General features: G+C 38.3%; 1 protein-coding gene across 1 annotated transcript; it reads right to left on the bottom strand.

The window, feature by feature from the left end:
- Window positions 1-1601: 1601 nt before the first annotated feature.
- Window positions 1602-24857, bottom strand: f8 (coagulation factor VIII, procoagulant component). Its single transcript, XM_042493608.2, has 27 exons — window positions 24628-24857; window positions 23375-23475; window positions 23002-23124; window positions 20148-20360; window positions 19580-19762; window positions 19335-19438; window positions 19002-19122; window positions 18637-18901; window positions 18369-18540; window positions 18100-18187; window positions 16958-17175; window positions 15679-15823; window positions 15028-15237; window positions 13967-14814; window positions 12695-12837; window positions 12242-12407; window positions 11807-12046; window positions 11355-11574; window positions 11081-11263; window positions 9771-9887; window positions 8679-8750; window positions 8395-8480; window positions 7404-7559; window positions 7135-7279; window positions 6885-7033; window positions 3573-3755; window positions 1602-3271 (listed from the first exon to the last, which is right to left on the bottom strand). Exons 1-27 carry the CDS (start codon window positions 24795-24797, stop codon window positions 3116-3118), a joined length of 4977 nt encoding a protein of 1658 aa, XP_042349542.2. The 5' UTR covers window positions 24798-24857; the 3' UTR covers window positions 1602-3115.
- Between the last annotated feature and the right edge of the window lie 1420 nt (window positions 24858-26277).

A 26277-nucleotide genomic window follows, 5' to 3' on the forward strand; every position in this document is an offset into this window, starting at 1 on the left:
AAAATAAATTTAAACTTACAGCATGACCATGCGTAATAATAAATCAGGAGAGGATGTTTTGGTTTTTGCATTTTGGAAATAAAGGCAAAATGTTGAGAATAAAATCTAAATGGCGAGAATAAGCTTAAATTTAGATAATAAACTTGACATTTCAATGTTAAAGTCGAGCTTTTAAAATAAATCGGTCTACTAGAGTTGGAGCATTTGGCTCGCTCTACAGAAAGCCTTTTGTCGATGAATTGGTTAAATTGTACTTAAGAATTGGTTATATAAACGAGGAAATTAAATATAACAAACAAAAAACCCAAAAGCAAGAAAGCAAAGTCCTTAATTTATTACTGTACCGACTTAATTATTGACATTCCAACTTTCTTCTTAAAATTTTGACTTTACTTTCCAAATTAAAATAAATAAATTAAAAAAAATAAAAATAATAATGCTAATAAATCACACACTCTCCCTCCATACCTATTTAATGATGGATTGAAAAAAAATCAACTGACTGAACAATATTATAGATATTATATATGGATTAACTGTCTCAAACATGTTTTAAATTCTGCAAACTGCCTTGAATTAAGGACATTTATTTTAAAATTAAAAAATGATGCAGTTAAGTCTGCAGCAATATGAAGTACAGGCTATAGAAATTTGAAGTTGATGAAGGGATCATGTAAAAGCCTCAGTTTGGCCCCCTGTGTTCACTCTGCTCTCTGTGTGATCGACCTGTATTTGTTGTTGTTGGTTCTTTCACACGCTGCAAACACAATCCCTGCAGCTGATAGGTAATCACACCTCGGCAGCAGGCCATGACCGCCGCTCACCTCTGTTTCATTTGGTGCAGATCGTTTGTATTAACCATGATTCAGCCTTCAGCTGCACACAGGTGCTCTGTCTGCTGCAGAGATTACAGACGGTGTGTTATTGTTTCCACAGAGATAAAGTGTGACAGCCAGGCATGAATGTGCTGCTGCCATGTCTCTGCCAACGCATGTCCTGTCCTCCAAAAGAAACTCACCCCCTGCCTGGAAATTTCCTCACTTGATAATAAGCTGATAAAGGCTGCTCCTGTTTTCACCTTTCACACAGTCAAACCCAAAATATACAACCTGAGACACAAGCACGCACACACCTCGTTGTTCGTACTGTTTCCCTTCCAGTCACCTCATCATTTCAGCCTCATCCGTGAATGTACTTTATTTCCTCTGTAAAACACGACTGTGCACTTCAGCTCGTAACAGAACAATGTTGGAGCAGAGCTGTTCATTGTTTCTGCAGGGAGGGCCTGGTGGAGGTGGATAAGCCAAAATAACAGTTCAGGAACATTTTGGATAGATTAAAGACAGACGGTTCGAAGACAGAACAGAAATAGTGTGCTGTAAAGAGTGAAACAAAGAGAAAAAGCGTTACATTTTCTCCTGACACGGACATGAAGAACAGGACAGGGAGCCGTGCGTAGTACAGTGAAGTTGGTCAAAAATTTTAAAAGCACAAATGACCTGAATGTGTGTGGTTTGAAAATTTAGTGTTTCCTGTTTTTGTGTTTGTGTGCACAAGATGTTATCACTTCTCAGGTGTTAAATAAATGCCAGTGAGACACATTTCAAGATTCATTGTTTATAGAAACTCTAATAAAGCAGCAAAATACATTAAAACAAACTACTCCAACAATATACATCAACCATTCAAACTTTATACATCCATCTGAAATATTTACACACATTCAAAAGGTTTGCTCAGTAGCTTAAGAAATAGTTCAACCATCAAATGACCGTTTGTCCATCAATTACTCACTCTGTGTTAGATTAAATTCGGCAAGAAAACTTTTCTTTTTCTCACATATGTCTGGCAAACGAAGAATCCAAAAAATGAGAAAATTCTTCATGAAATGAAAATTTAAAGGAACAGGGGTCCACTTCTCAACACCATCAAAACTCTACCCACTTGCTAGAAAAATGTTTGCATTGTACGATTGTGCACACCATGGATATGGTACATTTGCACATTATTATGTAGTGGATACACTGCCGTTAACGTTAAAGATCATGTTTTGGCTTAACATGATTTGCAATGAAAATGAATTGCAATTTCTCATCTAAAAAAAAAAAAATCTTTCCACTCTCTCCGCTGGAATATGCCCTGGAAACACAACATTTTTGTTGTTTGTTTGTCTCCAACAGTGGTCTGCAGCTTAGCATGCATCTCACCTAAGTGACACTTGTCTATATGGTTTTCAAAGCCAGACTCCATTGGCAAAAACAGTAATTTTACCTCGCTGAACACAGGAGCTGCAGGTCTACTACTGCCTTGAACAGTTTTTTGTGTTATTGTGTGACTTTATTGTTTTAAATGGTGAGTTTAGATTCACCAAAGTCACACAATAACACTATCAATCGAGGCAGTGGTAGACTAGCAGCTTCTGTGTTCAGTGAGGTAAAATCACTGTTTTTGTCAATGGGGTTTGGCTTTGAAAATAGCAGAAATAAGTTTCACTTTCAGGTCAGTTTTCTGTTGTAGAGGGCTGTCTGTTTGGGAAATACAGAGCATACAACTGGATAAATGAGACTTGTACTGCATCAGAGTTTGCAAATGGCTTTTCAGATATAGTTTTGCTGTTGCTAAACACAAACTCTTATGACTTAAAGTCATCAGGAATTTTCTTTGTTTCTGCATTCTTTGTTCACTTTGAAGGTATGTGAGAAAAACAGTTTTCTTCACAAATTCAACATAACAAGGAGTAAGTAATATACAAATGATCATTGGGGGGATGAACTACTACTACTTAAAACAAAGAAAATACTGTTACGCTCAGTTTTGTTTTTAACAGTGACATGACATCAAACATGATTCTTTGTTAAATAAAGGCAAAAAATATTTTTTTCTGAATGAAATGGTTAAACTCGATGTTGTGAAAAAGTTGTAAATGTAAACAAAGTTGTGACCACAGAAGAAATAGCTTCTCTTACACAAACAGCTACATGTAATATATAACTTTTAGTGCTCTGCATAGCAAATAACTTTTTTTTTCATCGCTTGTCAAACTCCAAATTAAAACCAGGATATATCATGATACTAAAATGTTGCTGTATGGCGTTGGCGGGTTTGCCTGGTGGTGTCAGAGCCCCTGCTGTGTGTCACAGCCCAGGACCTCCAGACGCAGGGCGATGTCATTGATCCAACCCCGCGGGTGGATGCGGAGGTAGCGACCAAACAGAGGAGGATCAAAGACAGCGAGAGCTTCGTCGTCTGGATCGCTGTTTCCTGTGAAGATCTGAGGGAGATAAGAAACACCAGATGGATAAAAGTACTGAACCAGCACTGAAAACTATGTGTCACTAAAACATGAAAACACACTTTGATAGGATTCCTTTGGTGGGTTGTCATCTCTATAACACAGAGTGACTCATTCTCCTGTGTGATAGTGAAGGAAACTCTGAGCTAGGCCTTCTGCATTAATGATAAATTCAAGGAGCAAGCGAACTCAGTGAGGAACGTTTTAGTCATTGCACTTTTATTGGACTCTTTTAATGGAGCCTTACTCAGACAGGAACCTGATAAACTGAGATGTGTACCTTTTCTCTTTGGGAGTTCTCCTCCAGCACACTGCTCCAGGAGTGATTATCATGACTGAAAGTGACGGAGAACTCCGTCACCATCATTTGTGTCAACAGTGATCGTGCTCCTTGGGTTACGACTCCCGTGATGCGTTTTACTTTCCCCAAATCGACCTGAAGCCACTCGTGGGGGTTGTTATTCTGAAGTAAAACAAGGAGGGAAAACACTTTTAGATATCAGAAAAGAAAATAATAATGAAAAAGAACGACGCCAAAAAACAACATGCAAACAGGTATACAGGGTATGAGTCTGTTTTACAACTAATCTCACTGAATTTTTTTCACTTTTTTCAAAATTCTTGTGGTCTCCTACAATCCTTCAATCAATGATCCTACAGCATTAGACAATTAAGACTCAACGCTTTTTAACTTTTTTAAATGCAACTTGGAATTAAATTAAATAAATGTTAGACAACCTACTAAAACTTTCTAGAGTGGAACATGTGAAAAACAATAAACATTATATTTTCATAAAAGCATTGATTTTGTTTGCCTTGAAAAAAGCTTGTTAATTTGTCATTTAACTGGATGAGTTCTTGGTTCCTCTGCATGACGTAAATGTGAAAGGCATTTTGCAAATGATTCAAGTGACAGAGTTATTTTGAGATGTTACAATACATTACAATACAAAAAAAATCATAATATCCTCCTTTCCGTGTCTTTGCATTTATAAGACTTTTGAGAGATTGATTCATGACACCTTAATATTAATTAAGGCCTTATTTTCAAATTAATTGATGTAATGCCTTTTAAGACTTTTGAAGGATCCACAGGAATCCTGTCTATAACAAAAAAATAAAATATTCTTTTCCTTTTTCTGTTGTCTCCAAATTAGAACTACACAATATTACAGAAGGACGGGATTATGAAATAATATGACTGGAAATACAAAACCCTTAAGTGTAATGCATTAAATAAAAAGACAATTTCCTGAAATGGAAAGAAATAGATACCAGCTTCTACATAAAGTAGAAGGAGACAAAGTAAAGGAAAAACAAAAACAGATGAGGGGAACACTGCAGCACTTCCTCTCCCACATCACTATGAGACCATTAGGAAACTTATAAACTAGGAAAGTTTCTGGCAGTGCTTCTTTTTTTCCACTGACACGATGCGGCTGCACACAGCAAACCCAGAAGAACTGTTAATGCTGGTATTATTATTATTTTTAATCATTTTAACTTATTTATCCACAGTTCATTAAAAATGTGTGATTTTAAAGGGGACCCATTATGCTTCTCCTATTTTCCCAGCCTTCACAGCATGTCAAAATGACGTCAGGGAGACGTTGGACTCTTATGTTGGATTATTGGTTGACTGTATTTTCATTGTCTAACGGCGTTTGAATTTCAGGTTGTGTGGACGTTCACATTATGATGTTTTGTAGACTTTGGGTTATGCTGTCCAGACCTCATGTTCTAAATAAAGTTATTCTTTGTTAAGATGATGTTGGCGTCATTTTAAAATGTTGGATTTTTTGTTCGGACAAATCACTACATTGAGCAAACAAAGTAAACACTTTTGTTTTTGCTCCCACTTTTCACAGGTTCAAGTTAAGACTTTTTTTCATTCACTCAGTAGATCACAAATTTGTTTGAATCACTGTTATCGCACACTTCTCCTTTCCCCAAATAAACCTTCCACCCAAATGATCAAACTGCATCTTGCAGAGAGGCTTTTTATTGTGACCATCCCAGCGCACACCTGTGTGGTAATCATGCTGCGTAATCAGCTTAATAAACCACACCTGTCAGGGGGATGAATAATCTGGCAAAAAGACACAGATTTTAACAAATTTGCGGCCAAACCTTGAGAGAAATATATACTGACTGCACCAAAAAGTCTCAGATTTTTAACTCAAACCTGTGAAAAGTAGGAACAAAAAACAAAAGTGTTGGGTTAAATTTGTGTTAAGTGAATAAGTGTAAACTATTGTTAGTATTCTGCATCAAATTGATGTTATTAAAAATGATGTTGGTATTAAAAATAAGCATAATAGGTCATCTTTAACTGTACAGAAACGGTTGCTTGGCAACAGGAGCCGTCAATTTTAAAACCCTATCTAAAATCAAACCTCTCCCATGTTTATAAACAAGGAAAAGTCAATTAAGGTCATCCCGTTTGATTTGTTTCCTGGAACACATTATTTGCAGGACGTTTTCCTGTTTAGACTGATGTTGAGAACAATGAAAAACCTGATGTTGGCTGCAGCTGCTGTTAAAGCTCCTGCCGGTCATCTGTTTAGGTCATTGCAGCCCTTCAGGAGGCCACATTCAGATAATAGTTGGCCCACGGTGGCTGACCTCTGTCCATGGATTACAAGTGCTGCTATTTGACATGTGACCTTTAATGACATCTCAACAATTTGACAGAGGGACAGCTCACACCTCTACACTTCAGTGCTGCAAAGTGTGAACCCGATAAGCTGAGAAAGAGGAAGCGAGGAGCGATTACAGAACAAAATAATAGCAAAAGTGTGATAAGTCGTATTCTGCACATCCCTTTTTTATATCACAATGTGAAGAAGTGAACAATATCACTTTGTCTTCTCAAAGTAATCATGTTTTGTCAAATGTTTGATTTTTCTATTTTTAGGAAATAAGTGCTTAAGACATGAACAAAACCCCCACAAAAAAATTTTTTTTGAAGCCCTGACGAAGACCGGTGGTCGTTGAAACATGTTTTTTTTTTTCAATGATATAGCCTTTATAATAAAGTTGTTTTTTTTATGTAATTCCTCCTTATTTTTCATGTTTTTCATACTTTTGTCTGGATTTACCTTCTGTTTTAATCCTGCTGGTTCCTGTTTTCTGTGAGCACCTGATACAAGTTTGTAACCAACTTTTGATTATAGTTTACAGAGAAACCAATCATCTATCTCTTTTCTCTAAGTATTTGGCTTTTGTTTGAAATCTGGTGTTGGCAAAAAATGTTGTTGCAAATTTCCTAGCCATTGTTGGTGTAGTTAACTTGTTCATTATATTTCTGTGATGTCACCCCCACTGAATGTCCTGCTCAATGGGTTAAAAAAGGAATAGTCAAATACTGATGTTGAATAGCAAATTCTGATTTGACGGACATAATCGTGAGTCAGACACAGTCCTAATTCATTAAGAATTTTCTCTGCTTTCGGATTCTTTGTGCACCGTAGAGGCATGCAAGAAAAACAAACTTCTCTTCACAAATTCAGTGTAACACAGGGTGAGTGGTTGATATAAAAATGGTCATTTTGTGGATGAAGCTACAGTTTTTTGTTTTTTTTTTGTTTACCCTTGGCCTCCAGGCATTGGCGCCGCCATCCTGATGTAGGCGAGCGAGGCTGGGACTCCAGGTACGCAGCAGAGATGAATAAAATGAGGAGGCGCTGAAGCTGCTGTCATTAATCTGCCTCCTCTGGAGCCCGAGAGGAAGAGAGCAGCCTGAACACACACAAACACACACACACACACACGGCAGAGTCATTCTCTGCCCTTTCAGTAAATTTAAATCTGTGACAAATTTTGCTGCTGTTGCAACTCACTGTTGAGATCGCAGCCCAGCAGCTCCAGACGGAGAGCAGGCTTCTGTGTAAAGTCATCAGGCTGAATCCTCACGTAGCGAGCCACAAATGGTGGAGAAAAGGTGTTGTAGTTCACCTTGGAGCTGTCCATGTTGCCAAAAAGTACCTAAAATGAAAGTCACACAAACCATTCAGCTCACAACTCATTATCTGAAGAATAAATTCCTTTGTTGCTGTCAAATGGTAACTGTAATAGATCTAGACTCTGTGAACCACAGCAGGGCACATACATCGTTCTTCCTGGTTCTGTTTCCTCTGTATGTGGTCCAAGTCTCCTGGTCCAGGCTGTAGGAGACTTTGAAGATAGTAATGTAGTTCTCCCTTAGCTTCGCCCTGACTCCCTGCGTCTGCACACCGTGCAGCAGGGTGGGCCTCAGAAGGTCGACCTAATAACACACACATTACATTAAATTTCACTGTGTTCTGTTTCTGTTTTACACATGGTCATTACAAAGAGAATATTTAATTTAGGTCTTTCATTGGATACACAGGACATCAGAGGTTGGGAAAGTAATCGATAATGCGTAGTAGTACAATATTTAACGTCGCAATATTGCATCAATACACAAAAGAAGCCGAGTATACATTTTTTTATCATATAACTTATTAATATTACAAATGCAAATTAAACTTTTGGTATTCTACTAGAACAATAAAATCAATTGCTTTTTCCACTAGATATATTTTGCCTCAAGAAAAAAATGATTCAAATGGAGAAACTTCATCTTCAAAACTTAATCTTGTCAGATAAAACACTTTGCCCATTTTTTTCCTTTAGGGACATAATTTACATTTGCAAAATAAATTGAAATATATCACAATATATGTTATTGCAGTAGGATACTGCAGAACATCTAAAATTGCAATAATATTGCATCATTACTAAGGTATCATGATGATATTGCATGACTGGGCCTACTGGACCCGAAATATTCGCTCATTCATTCATTAGCCATAATCGCTAATACTGTTGAGGGTTGCAGGGGGGCTGGAGTCTCTCCCTGCTGACACTGGACAAAAGTCAGAAACACCCTAGACAGGATGCCAGACTATCACACGGCTGACACATAGAGACAGACAAACATTCACACTCACATGGACACCTACAGACAAGTTGGAGTCACCAGTTTACCTAACCTGCATGTCTTATGACTGTGGGAGGAAGTCGGACAGCTGCTACTACTATTACTAATAATACTAATAATAGGCTGTATATCTCACCTGTAGCCATGAGTTCTTGTCTCTGCCTATCCAGGCATTGATATAACCAGTCTGCTCCAGCCGTGCCAGTCTCGGCTCCCAGTTATCTGGACAAACATGAGTAAACACAGATTCAGCTCAGTGTGGGTCATTTCCAGGCTTTCATATTTCATAAAGCTATCTTGGCAGCCACAAGACTGGGGCGTTTTTATTTTGAGTGCACTGGGTTTTAGTGGTTAGCACTTCCTCTCTCTGGAGGCACTGAGACTCTTCTTGCTGCGTTTTTAAACGACAAACATTCTTACCTATGTGATCTGATGCTGTGATCTGCGAATCCTCGATCCTTCCTGACTTCATTCCCAGAGGCATGACACAATCTGCATGTCAGTGCGAGAAAATTCCAGCTCAATAAAGCATGTTAAAATACCAGGTGTACATACCTATCTCTTCAAAAAATACCCAGTTTATGTGCAATTTACACATGTGGACAGCACAGAACTATATTTTGTCTGTTTTTACATTTCTGGAAATGATGACTTGTGTGATTCTACAGGTTTACCTAAGATATTTGACCATGCAATATTGGAAGGCCTCATTATTTTTAAAAAGCCCCATAAATGTCACAATAACAAAATACTTCTCCCAAAGTCTCTGACATAATACTTACAATGTGATGAAACACTCTGTAGTGCAGTGACAAGAGTTTCTACAATAAATACAACTGTCATAATAAAAGCTTGTCGTGTTCCTCAAACAACTCCAACTGAACTGTGATGCTGGAAAAGTGAAATGTTTCATCTAATAGTGGCCCTTAAAGTAAAAACAACTTCTCAGCCTTCCCACACTAGTGTTTCCAAGTGTTATTATTATTGGCGCTGTGATTGCAAAGACAACTGGATCGCTTTCAGTGTTCATCAGAGCAACAACCAAAGTTTCCACAGTTACTTTTGTTGTTCCACCGTTCACCATTTCCACTACTTGAGTTAGTAATTGCAGTATATTGATACTCTTTGGTAATTTGGGATGGCTACCAAAAGTTACTGGGGAAAACAAAAGTGCTATCCTCTTTCTGTGTTGGTTGCACAATGGTTCAGTGACTTCCTTAATTTTCTTCAGAGATTGTACCCGGTGGCAGACAGAAGTGCACAGTAAGAGCAAGGCCTATAGGAAACCAATCTTATATCAAATTCTGTTACCATTTTATCGTCATACCATTGTACAATCAAAATTTACTTAAAGCTAAAAACTTTAATAATAAAATTAGGGAGAAACCAAAATGGGTACAAAAATCAGCTACAGTAAACCCACAATGAAAGCTCTGATTATCTACTAGATTATATTGATATTACATGATAAATGTTAACAATATCTAAACATTTTTCACAGCGTGTACCTACCTCGGTTATAGACCAGTAGTTTCGCCCTCATGCCGGCCAGCTGGTACTCTCCTATAGTGCACTCCACCAGCCACGTGCCGACTGTGGGGGGTCTCATCTCCACCGTGCCAAACACTCCTGGGTGACACAGAGAAATGCAACACATTAAGAAATAGTGAATAATCAGGTTTTCAAAGCGCAAGTAAGCTAATTATTTAAAACAAGATGAAAAAAAAGAATGCTTGATTGTTTTTAATGTGGTTAAATTTGTTTAGTTGGTAAAAATACTGTCAGGATTCATGGAATAAGGAATCGGGAATGTGCTCTTGGGTCTATTCTCAGGGCTTTTGTTGAATGAAACTTTGCCCAAAAACTATGAGTCTAAAGCCTTGTTCGCATGAGGCTAGTATCACCATGTGATTTCAAAATCACCCCCACATCTGTGTTTCATGCAGCACAGTCACAGGGAAGACTGTATTTTACTTGAATTTACTGACATTATCCCCAAATATGATGTGCACAGTCATATGTAATTCTACTTTACACAACACAGAAACACTACACAGCACTTCTGCTGTAATGCATAGTGCTAACATCCTTTTTTCTTTCTTAAATTTAGGTAGAATCAACACAACTGATTCTGTCACGTCATCCAATTATCATCTTTTGAGATTTCACTCTTTTGATTGATTTGATATTTTTTGTGAATGGGTCTTGATGTTGTGTAGTAAGATGAGCCTCCTGTACCAAAAATGCTGTCAAAACTTTCATTCATAATTGCCAATGCAGTCTTTGCAATTCAGCAAGGAAAGAGGAAGAAACAAGGCACATAAAAAAACAAACAAAAAAAAAAGCCAACTTGCGTCAGACTAATATTTTCACATGACCTGTGTGTGTGGCGAAATATGTAGGTAATTTGTGGTGAAATTTGTACTTGATATATCACAGACATGGCAGATTTGCAAAGGATTAAAATCACAGATGATCTCAGCAAGTATTACAAATTACTAGAAGTCCCCAGATAATGCAAGTCCCCTGAAATAGGCCTCTGTTGATATTAAATGTGTATTAGGAGAGTAGTTCACATAAATTACTTTCAACATGCAGACTTGTCTGTGGAGTATAATCAGGCAAAATCAGGCTGATAAATAAATGTAGCTTTAGTCAAAAATGTGTTTTACAATAGCAGCATTACTCTACAGGATTCTGGAAAAAACTTAGACTCAAATCTGCTAAATGTTTGTGCAAATGCAAAGTTACACATCTGCATGTGTTAATGTGTGTAATGTATATAAATGTGAAACACAATGTGTATACATGTGTGTGTTTACCAGGGAAGAGGTTGTAGACACCCATGCGATGTTCCTCTTCGGTGTGAACAGTGAAGGGCAAACCATGGAAGTGGACAGCGTGGTACTCGCCGTCATTTCCTACATTCAGCAGGTGCCACCTGACGGGCTGGTGCTGGGCGATAACCAGACCAGGAAGTGTCTCAGCCACATAACCATTTATTGCTATGGAAAAAAACGTAGGCATTATTTATTTATTTTAAGATTTGTACACTCATTACAATGTAACATCAGCAGTTAATCTTATTTTCTCCACCTGCAAACTTATTGCTGATGTGGTACCAGGTGTCTTCGGTGTTGGCCTGACAGGGTGGAGCACAGTGACGCTGCAGGTTCTCCTCCAGGTACCAGCTTTTAGTTTCATCAAAGGTGTGGAAGAGAAGGGCGAACTCCTGGATATCTCGCAGCGTCTTCCGGAGCGTACCGGACTTACAGATCACCAGTGGACCAATCAGACCTGAATGAAGGTCCCTCTCCTGAAAAAAAAGTACAAAAATATTTATTTTTTTCCATATTATTTATTTAACTAAAGCACAAGATTTTTAGCATTTATTCAAAAAAGATGAAATTTTAATCAATGTGGAAAATGCTTTTGTGATTGTCACTTATTAAATGAGTTTGGATTTTATAGAATGAATACAAACATAGAGAACATGTTGTATATCCATGGATAAGATAAAATGGAATAAGTTAAAAGTGAAGACACACCTTATCCACAGTGGAGTAGTAAGCCCCAGTCTTGCAGTCAAATTCCGAGTTGGTTGGTCCTTGTTTTTTGGTTATTTTCAAGTTGTAGGTCCGCACCTCCCCAGGAGGAACAGGCTCTCCTGGGACCCCGAGTGGTGGAAATGAGGGATTGGTTTGAACCATGCCAGCCCCCTGGCTGCGGTCATAAACTCCCTGGAAGTGAAAGGAGTAAGGCCTCGACGCCTTGTTCTTAAAGACCACCTAGAACAAGACAGAGAGGGTAAAGTTATGTCACCACGCACCGATAAAAACATCAGAGACCGTTTCGAACAGAAAGCTACTGCACATCGTCTAGTTTTATAATTCAGTTGTTTCATGAAACATCAGTGTCCACGTTTCAATGAAATTAGACACTTCTGTTTTCTTTTTTTATTGCTTCACTGCAGTGTCACTCACAGTGAGGAGATCCGAAATCTCAGCTCTGATGAACGGTCCCATGATCCCGAGATGTTCCTGGGGCTCTCCTCTGCCTACAGGATGTTGGAAGTCTTTATCGCTGTAGGCTCGAAACACCACCTTCTTATACTCAGGCAGGAACTTCCTCATCCCTCGACGCATCTCCCTAAAGGAAGAAGTCAAATCAATATTGCTGATTCAGACATTAATTAGATTAGATCACCATCATTAAGCAAAAAACATGTTTTTTCCCTCTTTGAAATCATTTCTTCTTTTTACTGTGAAACATTCTGAGTTCTTCGGCTAGAAGAAGTTTTCAAAAGTGTGGACACCCCCCCAAAGAAAACCCCAAAACAAATCATTCAAAACATTCAAAACAATAAACTTATATTCCATCGGTGGGGCAAAGTTTGTTTAATTTGCACAGGAAGCTGGATAAAATACTATTCCTACCTGGGTTTGATGAGCTGATGTGGTTTTCTGATGCCGTAGTCCCAGGTGATCTCCTCTGCAGCTATGTAATAGTGTCGATATTTGGTCCCTCCGGAGCGCAGGTCCATGTAATCTGTGGCAAACATGTCTGCTGTGCCATTTACCTGTAATAAAATGTAGCATTTGTCTTGGGTGAGGGGAACTGTTTCAATTTGTGATTCGGTATCCACAATGATTGGTAAGCACTTAAAGAGTAACTTTAGCATTTTTAACCTGGACTGCAGTTTTAAATGTTTGTGTGGCTAATTGACCAATGTGAAATACATTTACTAAAAACTGGTCCAGTTTGAGCGACAGCACAGCAGACAGCAGCAACAAAACAGGCTGAAATGTAACCTCTGCGGGCATGTCTGCACCGTCGATTCACATCCACTAAAAGTGCTCTTTTGGTGCTGACAGACTCAGACTGTTATTCTCAGTGTCTAACAACATTACTCAAAGGATCACAAACAGAGATAAACCTATTAAGATCATTTTTCTTTATATGAAATAGCCCCTGAAATTGCTATCTCAAATGTTTTCATTCAAATAAACTCTAATTTTATTATCATCAGACACACTTCATTCAAAGTCGTCAGGCACAAAATAAAACTCACAAAAACCATCTTGGATTTCCTTTCCTTCCAGCTCTGGTTTGGTTGAAATAAACCCTTATTTCACCCAGTTAAAATATGCTGGCTCTGTAAATGATAATATTGATGTTCATGGAGTCTGGTGAAACTGGTGATGGCTATTTTGTGGCTGTTTCTGGTTTATCAAAATGGATCTAACTCTTTAACCCTTTGAAACCTTGATCACTCTTCACGTGCTGCATTCAGATGCATTTCACAAGTATTTAAACCTTTGAACCGTAAGCAAATTGGTTTTATTTCTTTTGGAAAACATGGGGAAGAAGGCAATGAGCAACCTGGCAGAATTGTCTTCATGGCAAAAAATGAATAGATTAAGAAAATTATTTTTAACAAAAGCTAAAGAAAAATATCAAGAATACATTATTCATAATCATTGTAATTATATATTTAAAATTGTTTTACAGGAGTATTGAAATCTTATAAGTAAGTTTTTTCAGGTCATTTCCTGCCCAGGTTTCAAAGGGTTAACAAAAAGGTCTATCTCTGTAGGGATGTTTTCAGATACTTGGAATACCAATCTTTCAGTCTGTCAGTGGTACACACACACACACACACACACACACACACACACGCACACACACAGAGAGAGAGAAAGTAGTACCTCATCGCTGTAGTCATCGTATTGGAGGGACAGACTGATCCCTGCCGTGTCGTTATCAGCGGTGCGGTTGTACTGCAGACCCGGCAGATCTCCTGTAAGTTGTTCAGGTTCAGACTGAATGTGGTTTTGTGACACTTCTGAACTAATTTGCTCTACAGTTGAGGATTTGTCGCTCAGCTGGCGATTGCTGTTCAGCAAGATGTCGTTGCTCTCTTCAAGGTCTCCCTTTGTCCCGTTATTCACACTTGACATTTCACTCCTCTCCTCAGATTTTACTTCGACACCAGCGTCAGTCCCGTTTCCAGCATCCTCTTCTCGAATCTGTATCCCAGTTCCTCCATCTTCTGCAGACGTGATGTCTTCAACTGTCCAGTTGCCCTCTGCTTGTCTCCTCTGTCTTCCTCCTCTCTCTCCTCCGTCAGTCCCATTCTCAGAAACCGTCCGCTCACTGTCTCTCTCTATTTCCTCCAATATATCCTGAGGGATTCCTCCGTCAGACACCTCGCCAGGGTCTTCTCCTCTCGGTGCTATCGTCACTTTCTTCATCCGACAAACTGACCGTCCTTCAGCTTCCTGGGATTTATCATCAGTGACATTTTGGCTGGAAGCGTTTACTAATAAAGTGTTGTTATTGGCGAGGGGTTTCTTACACACTCGAACCAACACTGTGCGATTTCCATGTCTTCTGCCCCGCGGCTGTAGACCTAAATAATCGGTATAATCAGAGATATCTTCGTCAAGCCCATCATGATCAACTCGATCTCCATCATAGCTATGAAGAACGCTGTAACTGACGCTCATCCCTCGGTTCTTGAGGCTGCCATCATAGGCACTGATCTCCCATTCACCTGAAAGAAGACATAGTTAAAAATCAAATGACTCAAGACAAGAGAAACACTCTGGCAGCTCCAATTCTCCGTCAAAACTTGATTGGGTCTTGGCCATAATTTCTCATTACTCTCACACAATAAAAATAAGCAAGTATCAAAAATAAGTATCAAAATAATAAATGAATGAGTTACTTCATATTTGGGTGGTGCCTCCAAAAAAGTCAGTCTTACCCATCACCTCCATTTCCATGGGAACAGTTATGCCAGTCATGGGGAAGAGGGTGAGTACAGACTGGTAGAGGCCTTGGTGCTGAAAGAGGTTTCCGGTGAAGTAAACAGAGAGGAAGTCACTCTGGGTGCCCACATAGGCCACATGCCAGAAGGCGACGTCAGTTTGAAACGCCACAAACTGACGTCCAGCGAACATGGTGCCGTTTATACCTGGAGGTAAAGGAACAATCACAGATATTAAATTAATTGTTGGATTGCTCAATGCATGATGGGCTGGGTGCACAAACAAAGACATAACAAATATAAAAACTAACAGTACAGTAATGTCTCTCTTTGCAACAATGCATCAAATAAAAACGTGAGAACGATGTGACAATGTGAAAGAGATTGACTGTAGCGGTGAACCTACTGTTCGACATAACAACGTAAAAGGTAACAATGTGTCAGTGTTGCACTCACTACTTGTGTATGCTGCCCCCATGTGGCCAAAAAATGCAGTTTTTGCAGGTTCAAATCTGCATAATTTTGGCTCAGAGCATATCTCTTATTTTATCTCATATCATTCATTCTGTCAATATTTCATTGTTGATTATTCCACCAACAACTGTTAAATAAACTGAGTACACAAAAATAACCCTGAGGTGAACTTACTGTAAATGACATTGGAGTCGTAGAACTCAGGGCCGGTGACGTTAGAGGAGTTTTGGCTTGAATGCAGCATGCTTTCATTGAAGTACCAACTTCTGTTTTCATCAAACACAGCAAATATCAGGCTCCACTCTCTTTCTGGGCCCAACTGCAGGCAACAGTAGATTCAGTAAAAAAGACATGGGGTGTTAAAAAACATTAGTGCAGGAGATACAACATGACAGCTTGTATTTTTAAAGGATTTTGAAAGCATTTTTATGCCTCGATGCATAAATCATTTTGGGTTTGTCCGTCCCATTCTTGTGAATGCCGTAACTCAACAATGCCTTGAGGGACTTTCTTCAAATTTGGCACAAACGTCCACTTGGACTTACTGATGAAGTGATTAGATTTTGGCGGTCATACGTCAAAAGTCAGGGTAACTGTCACCTCAACTGTCTTTTTCTTGTGTACGCACTATCTCAAGAACACTAGGGTATTTTTTTGTTCAAATTTGGCACAAACATCGACTTGGATTAAATGATTATTAGATTTTGGTGGTCATAGGTAAATGTCAAGGTCAGTGTGACTTAATCTGTCTTGTTCTTGTGACATCTCAAAAATACCCTGAAGGATTTTTTTCAAATTTGGCTTAAATGTTTTCTTGGACTTAATGATGATCAGATTAGAATTTGGTGGTAAAAGGTCATTGTGACATTTCATCTGTCTCGTTCTCTCTCACGTGAATGAGATATCTCAAAAAGGCTTTGAGGGAATTTCTTCATATTTGGCACAAACGTCCACTGGGACTCAAAATATAAAGATTAGAATTTGGTGGTTGAAGGTCAAGGTCAATGTTACCTCATGAAACATGTTTTTGGACATAGCTCAAAAATGTATGTGTAATTATGAGAGAATTTCAAACAAATGTCTAATAGTATAAAATTATGAAGACATTTTATAGCCATAAGATCAAAGGTCAACTTCACTGTGACATCATAATATTCTGCATAAAACACTTTTCTGAGCATTGTTTAATGTCATAACTCTGTTACAGGCCAGATACTGAATTTGTGACACAAATTTTGGATGTTCACCTTGAAACTGTGCTGACTGTATAGATCTCATGTGCTGCTTGTTTGAAGATGTAAACTGTAACTTGACTTGGTTTGTGGAGGTAAACAACCACAAGACAGTAATTCTAGTTTGAAAATAATCCTCTCACATGATTTGCCTGTAAAAAGCAGCAATTCTGCAAGTTCTATGAGGAGGATATTTATCATTGCAGAGATGTTCTTCTCACCAGACGTCCACTGAAGTCCATGGTGTCTGACTTGCAGATAAGCAGGGTGCCCACCAGTCCAGAAGCCAAATCCCTCTCTGGGGAGATGGTGCTCTGATACAGCTGGGTCAGACACTGGGGGTCTCCCTCCAAGGGACCATCATCTGTTGTTAGCTTCCAAACGTAGGTAAACGTCCCATTTGGAGGCACTCCCATGGAGCGCAAGTCTTTCTCTGCAGCTGTTTAATTAGATGAAATTAGATGAAACTTTGATGGTAGAAATCTGACGAACTGCAGCAACAGAAAATAAATGAGAAGAGGACCCCTCAAGGCAAAACACCAAATAAGAAAAATAATACACTTATTACTCAAAGGTCCAAATCAGATTTTTTTTCAAGGAAAGAGGTCAGGAACATTTGGTGACAACAAAATAACTTTTTACTAACTCACTTTTAAGCAACGTACATTAAAGCACAAGACAGTCAAGATAGTTACAGTGTTTTGCAAAGACGTGCCCCTGCCTACAGGAAGGCTCCTCAGTGTTGCAGTCAGCACTTGTGACTCGGCCGTCATGAAACCATAAATTACAGGTTTTAAGAATATTTGCAATTTTGCACTTGAATATGCTAGAAACAACAACAACAACAGCAGACAACTGGTTTGTTTATGTTTTGTTAGCACTGCTTGGTCTAATGACTACTTCATACTTAAACTTAGTCCTATTGCAACACTTTCACAAACAAATGGAGGCGTCTGCTGCACACAACGTTATTCGGTCTACCTCAGCATCTACGGTTAAAAGTCCGCCAGAAATGATGGATTTGGATCAGGCTCAGTCAGAGCAGCTGATGGTGGAACATTTTTTATATTGGGATTAATGCTGATGAGGAGGGGAAGGAAAACTTTTGCATGTCCTGAGCACCACTTTTGTCTTTGAGTGAGCGTTTTCATCCTTACGTTGAAAGGGAAGCAAAGATGATGAAATTTCTAGTAAGAATTCTAGTCGTTTTCGTATTTGAGTGTGAACAAAGATAATTTGTAAAATGAAAGGCATGCAGAGAGATTTTTTTTAAAGGAGGGGAAGAATATCTCTTTTATAAAAATGTTTGTATATGTGTAGAAAAAATCCTTATCTGTTGCTTTATGTTCATGCCTGAGCTTACCATTGGCAGATCTGTGCAGTGGATAGATCCTGGTGAGGCCATTCGCGTAGATGTTGAAAGGGCGACTGGCCATGTTTCTGAGAGTGATCTGAAGACACAAACCGAGACGTCAGCAGAAAGCCATACAAAGAGCTCACAAGTGATATATATGTTTGCTTCTGTTATCTGTGATTGACAAGTTCTCTCTTTTTTTCTTTTTGTAGCTTAATTTTGATCACGCGCAAAAAAGGCAACTTCTGATATCTTCTGTCCAAAAACATTTGACTCACGTGGATTTGATCGTTGACTTTTCCCTTCAAGAGTGGACCCAGCAGTGTCCTGTCAGTGTCTGGGTTCTTCCTCTGAGTGAAAGATGCGTCTGTGTACTCCACATATCTCGCCTTTTTATACGTGTAGCCCAGGTGATGGGGAGCTGCAGGCAAATATCCAGACTGCAGCTTACTAATGTGTCAAAAGAGAAAAGAAACAATCAGTTCAGTTCAAATCTACATTTACTTTATGTTATTCCTCTTCCAGCCCCTACTCTGAAATTCCCACCTGTCTGTGGGTTTTAGATGAGGGGCGTAGCTCCACGTGATCTCTTCAATGGCGATGTAGTGCTTCCAGGTTCGAGGTAGCTGTCCCCTGCTGGATCTCACTTGCACTTGTGGTTTTTTAGGGTAAAAGCTTATGGTGTTGAACAAATCCTCGTCGTCGTCAAAGTCTTCACTGCTGTCCGTGTGTTTGACTTTACGCAGGTCGGGTCCCGGCAGATTGACAGGTTCGGGACAATTCTCCACCGTGAAGACAGCATTCATACCGTCTGGGTAGAGCAGTAGTAGCACAAAAAACACAAGAGTTATCATTTAAAAAGAGGAGGTGAAGCTGATACAGGTTGTCCGAACCTTACAGGCTTTTCTTACCATGTCGGTGAGCGTATATCTGACAGCTCATAAGGAAGCGACCGAGAGTAGCAGGTCTCATTTCAGCAGTGATGAATGTCATGGGGGTCACCTCCATGGTGACTTTACGATGGCTCAGCACCTAAACAATAACAATAAAAGTGTCAAAAGTGAGCTTTAGAAGTGCTGGAAGGTGCATTTGGAAGCTAAGATAGCTGCAAGATCAGTCTTTTCATTTTACTCTCAGAGAGAAGCATATTTTCAAAACTGTCCAGCTATGCCTTTTTGCAACTGTAAATGGGAACTTTAAATATATCTGCTATGACTCCTCTTTTATGTGAAAACTTGAATTACCTGCAGAGTGTGATCCTGAAACTTAATGGAGTGGATTTCTGGAGCTGTGCCCATCCCAATCAGATGCCAGGACACGTGACTACGTCCCTGACACATTGTCAAACCTACATACAAACAGAGAGAGAATGAGGCCAAAATTCCACAAACCGCTGATACACTGAGCATAGTGTGAGCAACACTTAACATTACTACACGGCTTCATGGAACAAACTCCCTGTCTGTCTGCAGCTGCTCTGGTTCATTACCGGGCAACGTGGAGTTGACATATCCATTGATGGTGTGGTATTCCTTCCTGCCGGCGCTCCTCTTGAACTTCTCTCTGCTCTTCCTCTCTCCGACCTCTCCGTACCAGCTCTTGGTCTCATCAAATACAGCAAACAGCAGGACAAACGCTGTGTTTCTCCTCTGGCCATCATCTGTGAAGGCACCTAGGAAAACAAACAAAAGATCTATGTGATGCAAGATATTATGATATGCTTGCAATGCTACTGTGCAGTCTTTTAACAACCTAATTATTCTCTTTTAAGTCGCGTGAAACTTTGCCAGAAACAACAATATTGAGTTTTGGTCCGCTGTCACTGAACTCATTTTTGTTCAGTGAAGACAGACCAAAACTCAATATTGTGTTCCTTTATACTTGCATGTATTTGTGGGTAATAAGTTGATGACACATAGTGTCAATTGTTTGTTAATTAATGTCAGAAAAGCAGGTGACTTAAAAACAATGAATGATATAAAGACATAAGACTTAATGTCTATTTGTGAGTGAAATTAGATGCTGTGTATATGTGTGTTGCCCTCCTACACACTGACTTGCTTTGCAGATGAGCAGAGCACCGATGAGTCCGGAGTTTACATCTCGGACTGTGTCCACCTGGGATGAGTAGGAGTAGGTGAGACACTCGGGGTCACTGCTGGTGGGACCGTCTTTAGGGCTGATGTCCCACACATACTCATAGTATCCTCCAGGAGAGACGGCGTCATCCTCCTTCTCCTGGCCCGCTGTGGAGTCATCATATCCGGCTCCTGCAGAGAAAAGACTCAGCATGACTCCTCTGTATTTCAGCAGTGCAGGGGGGTAAAAACAAGAAAACTGGTGTAATGCACGTCATTGATCAAATCTTCACTTATGGTTTAACCCTTTCAAACCTGCGCAAATTGGTTTGATTTCTTTCAAAGACATGGAGATAAGGTGATGAGAAACTTCACAAGACATGTCCCAAAAGTTAGCAAAAAATTTGTAAACAAGTTACTAGAAAATTGACCGAAATTAAGCCAAAAAAGACAGAAAAAAATACACAAGAATATTACCTAAAATAATGCTGATTTTTAAAAAAAAAATACATATGGCTTTATTTTATATATATTTAATTCATGTTTTTCTGTAACATAATATTAAATGTAAAATGGTAATAATTGTAAATGTAGTTGTTTTCTGGACATTTTCCCCTATATAAAAAAAAAGATTTCCCTCCACTCTCTTTGAAACCAAATTTTTGGGTAATTTTTCTTGTCACCTTTTACCAATTTGGCAGTTGGTCATTGCCTTTTTTCCCATTTTTTTTTAAAGAAATTAAACCAATATGCTCAGGTTTCAAAGGGTCGAATAGCTTGTGAAAGACATCTGAACGCAGCACAAGAAAACTGATGTCTATCTAGGTTTCAAAGGGTCAAAAAAAAATCCTACGGAATTCCTCAAATGATATTGCTGGAAATGCAATAAATAAATAAAGTCACATAAAGTTTGGAAAATCGTGTCCTGTGAACTTTCACTATAAAAACCATACATACATACATACATCAGGATTCAATGTTATGCTGCTTTAGAAAACACACCAAAAAAAGCACTGACTCATGATAATGTGCAATAATGTCATATATCGGACACGCATGCATGCATGCCTGCACGCGCGCGCACACACACACACACACACACATACAGGCAGTGACCTTTTCCTTCACCCTTAATATAGCACGTTGGTGCGATTAGGTCTGCTTCATGACGCCTCATTCCTGGACGTGACAGGTGCAGATTTTCAGGTTAGATAATGAATTCCATTATATGAATCGACCCTGTGGCAGGAAGACGTGAGCCGTTTACACGAACCGACTGCTTAAGATCCACAGCAGCATTAGGACATATGCCAATGGCTTCTGTGAAGGGTATTATCCTTCAGAAGCTTCCCAGATCAAGGATTTTTACCTTTGCAGTAGGCTGTATTGTAATTCAGAAGCACCTTACATTGGTTATCACACTGTAAGACTGACCGTTTGAAAACAACATGCTGCACCAAGAAGATAATGATAACCGTCGCTCACCGTAATTTCTCAGGAAAGAGGAGGTAACTCTGGTTTTTAATCACTTTAAGGAAAACCTCACCCACAAAATGATAACTTGTGTATCATTTACTCACGAACAGTTCCACTGAATTTGTGAAGAATACAGTTGTCCTTGCATGCCTCCACAGGAAAAGACAAACATATTGTTTTAGTATTTATTAATCATTTATTATTATTATTTATTAATAAATCTATCTTGAACCTTATACCTTATTGATTTCTATAGGATTACTATTGACCCTATGTGAAATTAAGTACTATCGTTGTATGGCATGGCTCAGGTTAAATCTTAAAACCTAAGTAAAATATTACCAGATTTATTAGGAACCAATTCTTCTTTTCCACTGTAAAACTATAGTCTACAGTGGCAACACAGTGCAACTCTTATAGTAGGCTATTGTTTTAGAGTGATAAAGAAGACTTGATTTTTAAAACTCAATTTTAAAGTGAGTTTGAATCTGAAATTTGAATCTAAAACACTGCCCCTGGGACAGATGTAAAGCTCTGGGTAGCCCTGCGCTAAAATGATCAACTTCTTCTCCATATTTATCACAGACTGATATTTACAGGAGAAAAAGAAGATATCTGCCAGCTGTGATCGGTTGTTCCTCTTCGACTGACACGCAGTGCACTTTGCTGCCTTTCAAAAGTGGAGCTTTATCTCAGGAAGCAGCCATTGCACCTGAAAAATAGGTGCTTGGGATGCATTTAGCTTTTGCTTTTGAACCCACCTTCAGCATTACTAAAATGCTAAATGTGTGCAGACCCATTTACTGCATGAGTTGTGTGAGATTTTGCAAAACAATGTTTTGATATACTTTGCTGTTATTAAATGCAGACCTGTATGACTTTTATTAATCAAGAATTTTCTCAGTTTTTGGATTTTTCATTCACTGTGGAAGCTTTTGCTTTCCATGAATTCAATGTAACTCAAAGTAAATGATATACAATTACATTTTGTGGGTGAATTATCCTTTAAATGAATGTTCCCGCGCTATTCCTGATTTGACGTTTGTTAGTAGTGCATTTTCCATGAATGGCTTTCTCTTTTTGGCTTCCAGAATTATTTCAGACTTCAGCAAAAAAAAAAAAAAGTGGGTGAGTCAGAAGATCAGAATCAGATTGCTCCGTAAAGCCCTTAAAGTAGGATTTGACCGGTAAGCTTTTTGCCATTGACTCATCTACGCTGTAACATGGACTTCACATTATAAAGTGATTATGAGTCAAAATGCTGAGTCAAAAAATGAACAAGAGGAACATCATGCTCCTCGATAAAGTTCAGTGTGTGCATGAGAAAATCAGCAGCTCCCTCCATTCAGCTCTCTACCTTCAGACTGTTTCCAGTAGGTGATCCCCAAAGGGCTGATGCTGTAGGACTGAGAGGCCAAGTTCTTGAAGTGGACCACCACCCTGTCTCCAGCCCGCGCAACAATCACTGGGCCTTGAATACCTGCCGTCAGAGACACAATCCATATACATATGACCCACAAAAACTAATCTGAAGATACATGAAAATATTACATTTAGTTATTTTGAAAAGTCACGCAATTATCAAATTTGTCCACAACATTAAAAACAAGTCACTACTGTGCTACAATAAAACTACTGAAAACTACAATCTGATTGTATTTGTAAATTTTTGATGGGTACTGACCACTAATATAAATGTGATAAAACAATACAAACATGATGAGGCCTACCTGTCCACGCTGGTCTTTGCTTGGGGACAGTGTATGTGGAGTCTGTGTACTCCCTGTAAACTGCCTTGATGTATTTTTGAGGAACATCTTTGAATCTCCTCCTAAAAGAAACAAAATAGAGTAGACTGGGGTTAGTTGGCAGCTTTTTAACTGTGTATATAACTGTGACTGTGACTTTTGAGAGGTGACATCATTTTGAAACATTAAAAACTTTTTTTATTGTTAGACATTCCTACTGATGAATTACTAAAAAGTGTTGTTTTTTTGTTTAAGAAATGCCAGATATTCTATCAAATATTCTTATTTTCTGGTTCTTATTTAAATTAAATGTAAGGATTTTAACATTGTGCCATGGGGCTAGTGGGCACAATGCACATTGTGACTTTATTTGCAAACCACCTAGTTGTAGAAAACATTTGTGTTCATGAAAACATATTTATGTAACACAAATCAACTGTATTAATATTACACTATTAATACAAACATGCAGCTCAAATTGCTTCACATAGCAAAAAGAAGCCCAGACACTATTTAAAGGATTTTTGTTTTGCAAGACTAGAAAATCACAACAATAAGACAACATATACATATATATATATATATATATATATATATATATATATATATATATATATATATATATACACACACACACACACACACATATATATATACATACATACATATATACACACACACACACACACACACACACACACACACACACACACACATATATATATATATATATTCATATATATTCAAAGTCTTTTGAATAATAAAATAAATAAATAAATAAATAAATAGATTAGGGTAAAATTAAACAGCAGGGATGAAATAAGGTAAAAATCACAGATTAAAACTTAAAAGTAAGACTGTCATGTTACTGTTATGTTAATTTATGGTTGAGATATTGATCTTTGATTTGCTGCTGGTTAGAATATTCTAATATAATTTATGCCAGCGAAATAAAGTAGAGTCCAAAGTGTGCAAACCAATCCCGGTCTCCCCTGCAGGCTATTAAATTAAATTAAAAAAATCTATAATAATAGCAAAACTGCTAGGAAACACTTAAAACACCCTTTAATCAGCCCCACACATGATTTTAATTTTGCCAGTATTTTAACCAGTTTCTGAAATAATCATCCTAAAACATGAGCCTGTTCCAAGTAGGGTAATTCAACAAAACGTGGCCATGCGGTCTGAAGTTATATCAGTGTGCTACTGCTTGAATTAAACAAATAAATACTCACCTTTGGTCGGACGCTGCTGGCTCCACATCGTCCAGGTAGACATAGTCCCAGCCGATCTCCACAGCTGCTATATAATACTCTCTGACAGCAGCGGCGGACTGCGGCTCCTCTCTGGCGGAGCAGCAGAGCAGCAGCGGCGGCAGCAGCAGCGCAAGGATCGTGGCTTTCATCGCGGTCAGTCAGCCCCACCGTGTCCCGGGTCAAACTCTGCCCGGCTCTGCTGCTCCTCCTGCGGGCTGAAACTTTTAAAGGGAGGGGGGAGGAGAGAGGACGAGTGACAGGCAAGCTGAGGTTGCACGTGTAGGCGCGTGGTGGTTAAAGAGCGCGTGGGTGAGATTGCGCGCGCTCTGCTATGATTAAGTTCAGGTGAAGCTTTACTGTGTCTGGGAAGAAATTTGTCTTTAAAGATTATAATTTATTTTCAGCCTTCCAGAAAATTGGACATTAAACTTATTTTAATCTGCAGCTATTAATGTGCTTGTTTTTTTTTCTACTTTTTTTTTTTTTTAATTGTCTTTTAATTCCTTTTCCCCCCCTTATTTTTTACCATAATAGTAGGCCCATCGTTTTTAATTTAATACACTACATAGTATTTATCATTCTTGGATTTTCTTTTATATATTTATTTTAATTATTAATAAAGTATCTATCTAGTATTTATTCTCACGTTTTGTTTTTTATTGTCTATTAAAAACATAAATGCAATTTTAATGTTTTTTTTACGTCTTGTTTAACGTATTTCAGTGCAAACAGTACTAGTAGTTGGATTGCACTGTGTCTGAACGGTGCTGTATAAACTGGCCATGTTACTGCATAATGATCTCAAAAATACAATAAACATATGAAACAAACATAAATACATACAATATTGCCATATATAATATTAATAAAATATTATATACATGCCATATATAATATACAAATTGTGGGCTATATATAACATGTTACACATTGTATAGACTATATTTAACATGTTGCACATTGTTTATATTTTATATAGGCCTATTCTTATTGCTAATTTTCTTCACTCAGCACATTACCAATGTTATAATTTAAATATTCACACATAGTGCTAATTGTCTATTACTGTATTTCTTACACACTTATATACTCAGCATATTTTTATACTTTATTTTCAATATTTCCATACTGTGCTAATTGTTTGCTCTTACTGTATACCTATTTTCTATTTTTTTTACACTTGTACTTATTTCTACTTGCGATAACTATCTATCCTGGCATCAGAGCGACTGTAACCAACCACAGTTTCCCCCTGGGGGTCAATAAAGTATTTCTGATTATGATTTGATTCTCATATGGGGTAGGCCTATTTTTACCACTTTGTAATGAGATCTTCATAGATAGTGACATTAAAAACAGTGGATTTTAGGTTAGATTGTCTGTCTGGTGTTTATGCTGCTTCAGCATCACACTGGCTGAAACATCTGGATCAAAATCCTATTATTAAAACCTTGTTAACATTTACAACTGCACACTTGAAAGTGAGAAACACGTCACAAATTATTAATGGATTGCTGCAATATTACAACACAGACAGGGTAAACAACAATCAAAGAAAGGTTATTAATAGAATATAGCTTATGACTAATCAACCATTTTTAAAGCCATTAGTTACAATTTAAGAATGTA

Source organism: Plectropomus leopardus, chromosome 8 (assembly GCF_026936395.1).
Source record: "Plectropomus leopardus strain MGB_pleo_1.0 chromosome 8, ASM2693639v1, whole genome shotgun sequence".
NCBI classification, from domain to species: Eukaryota; Metazoa; Chordata; class Actinopteri; order Perciformes; family Serranidae; genus Plectropomus; species Plectropomus leopardus.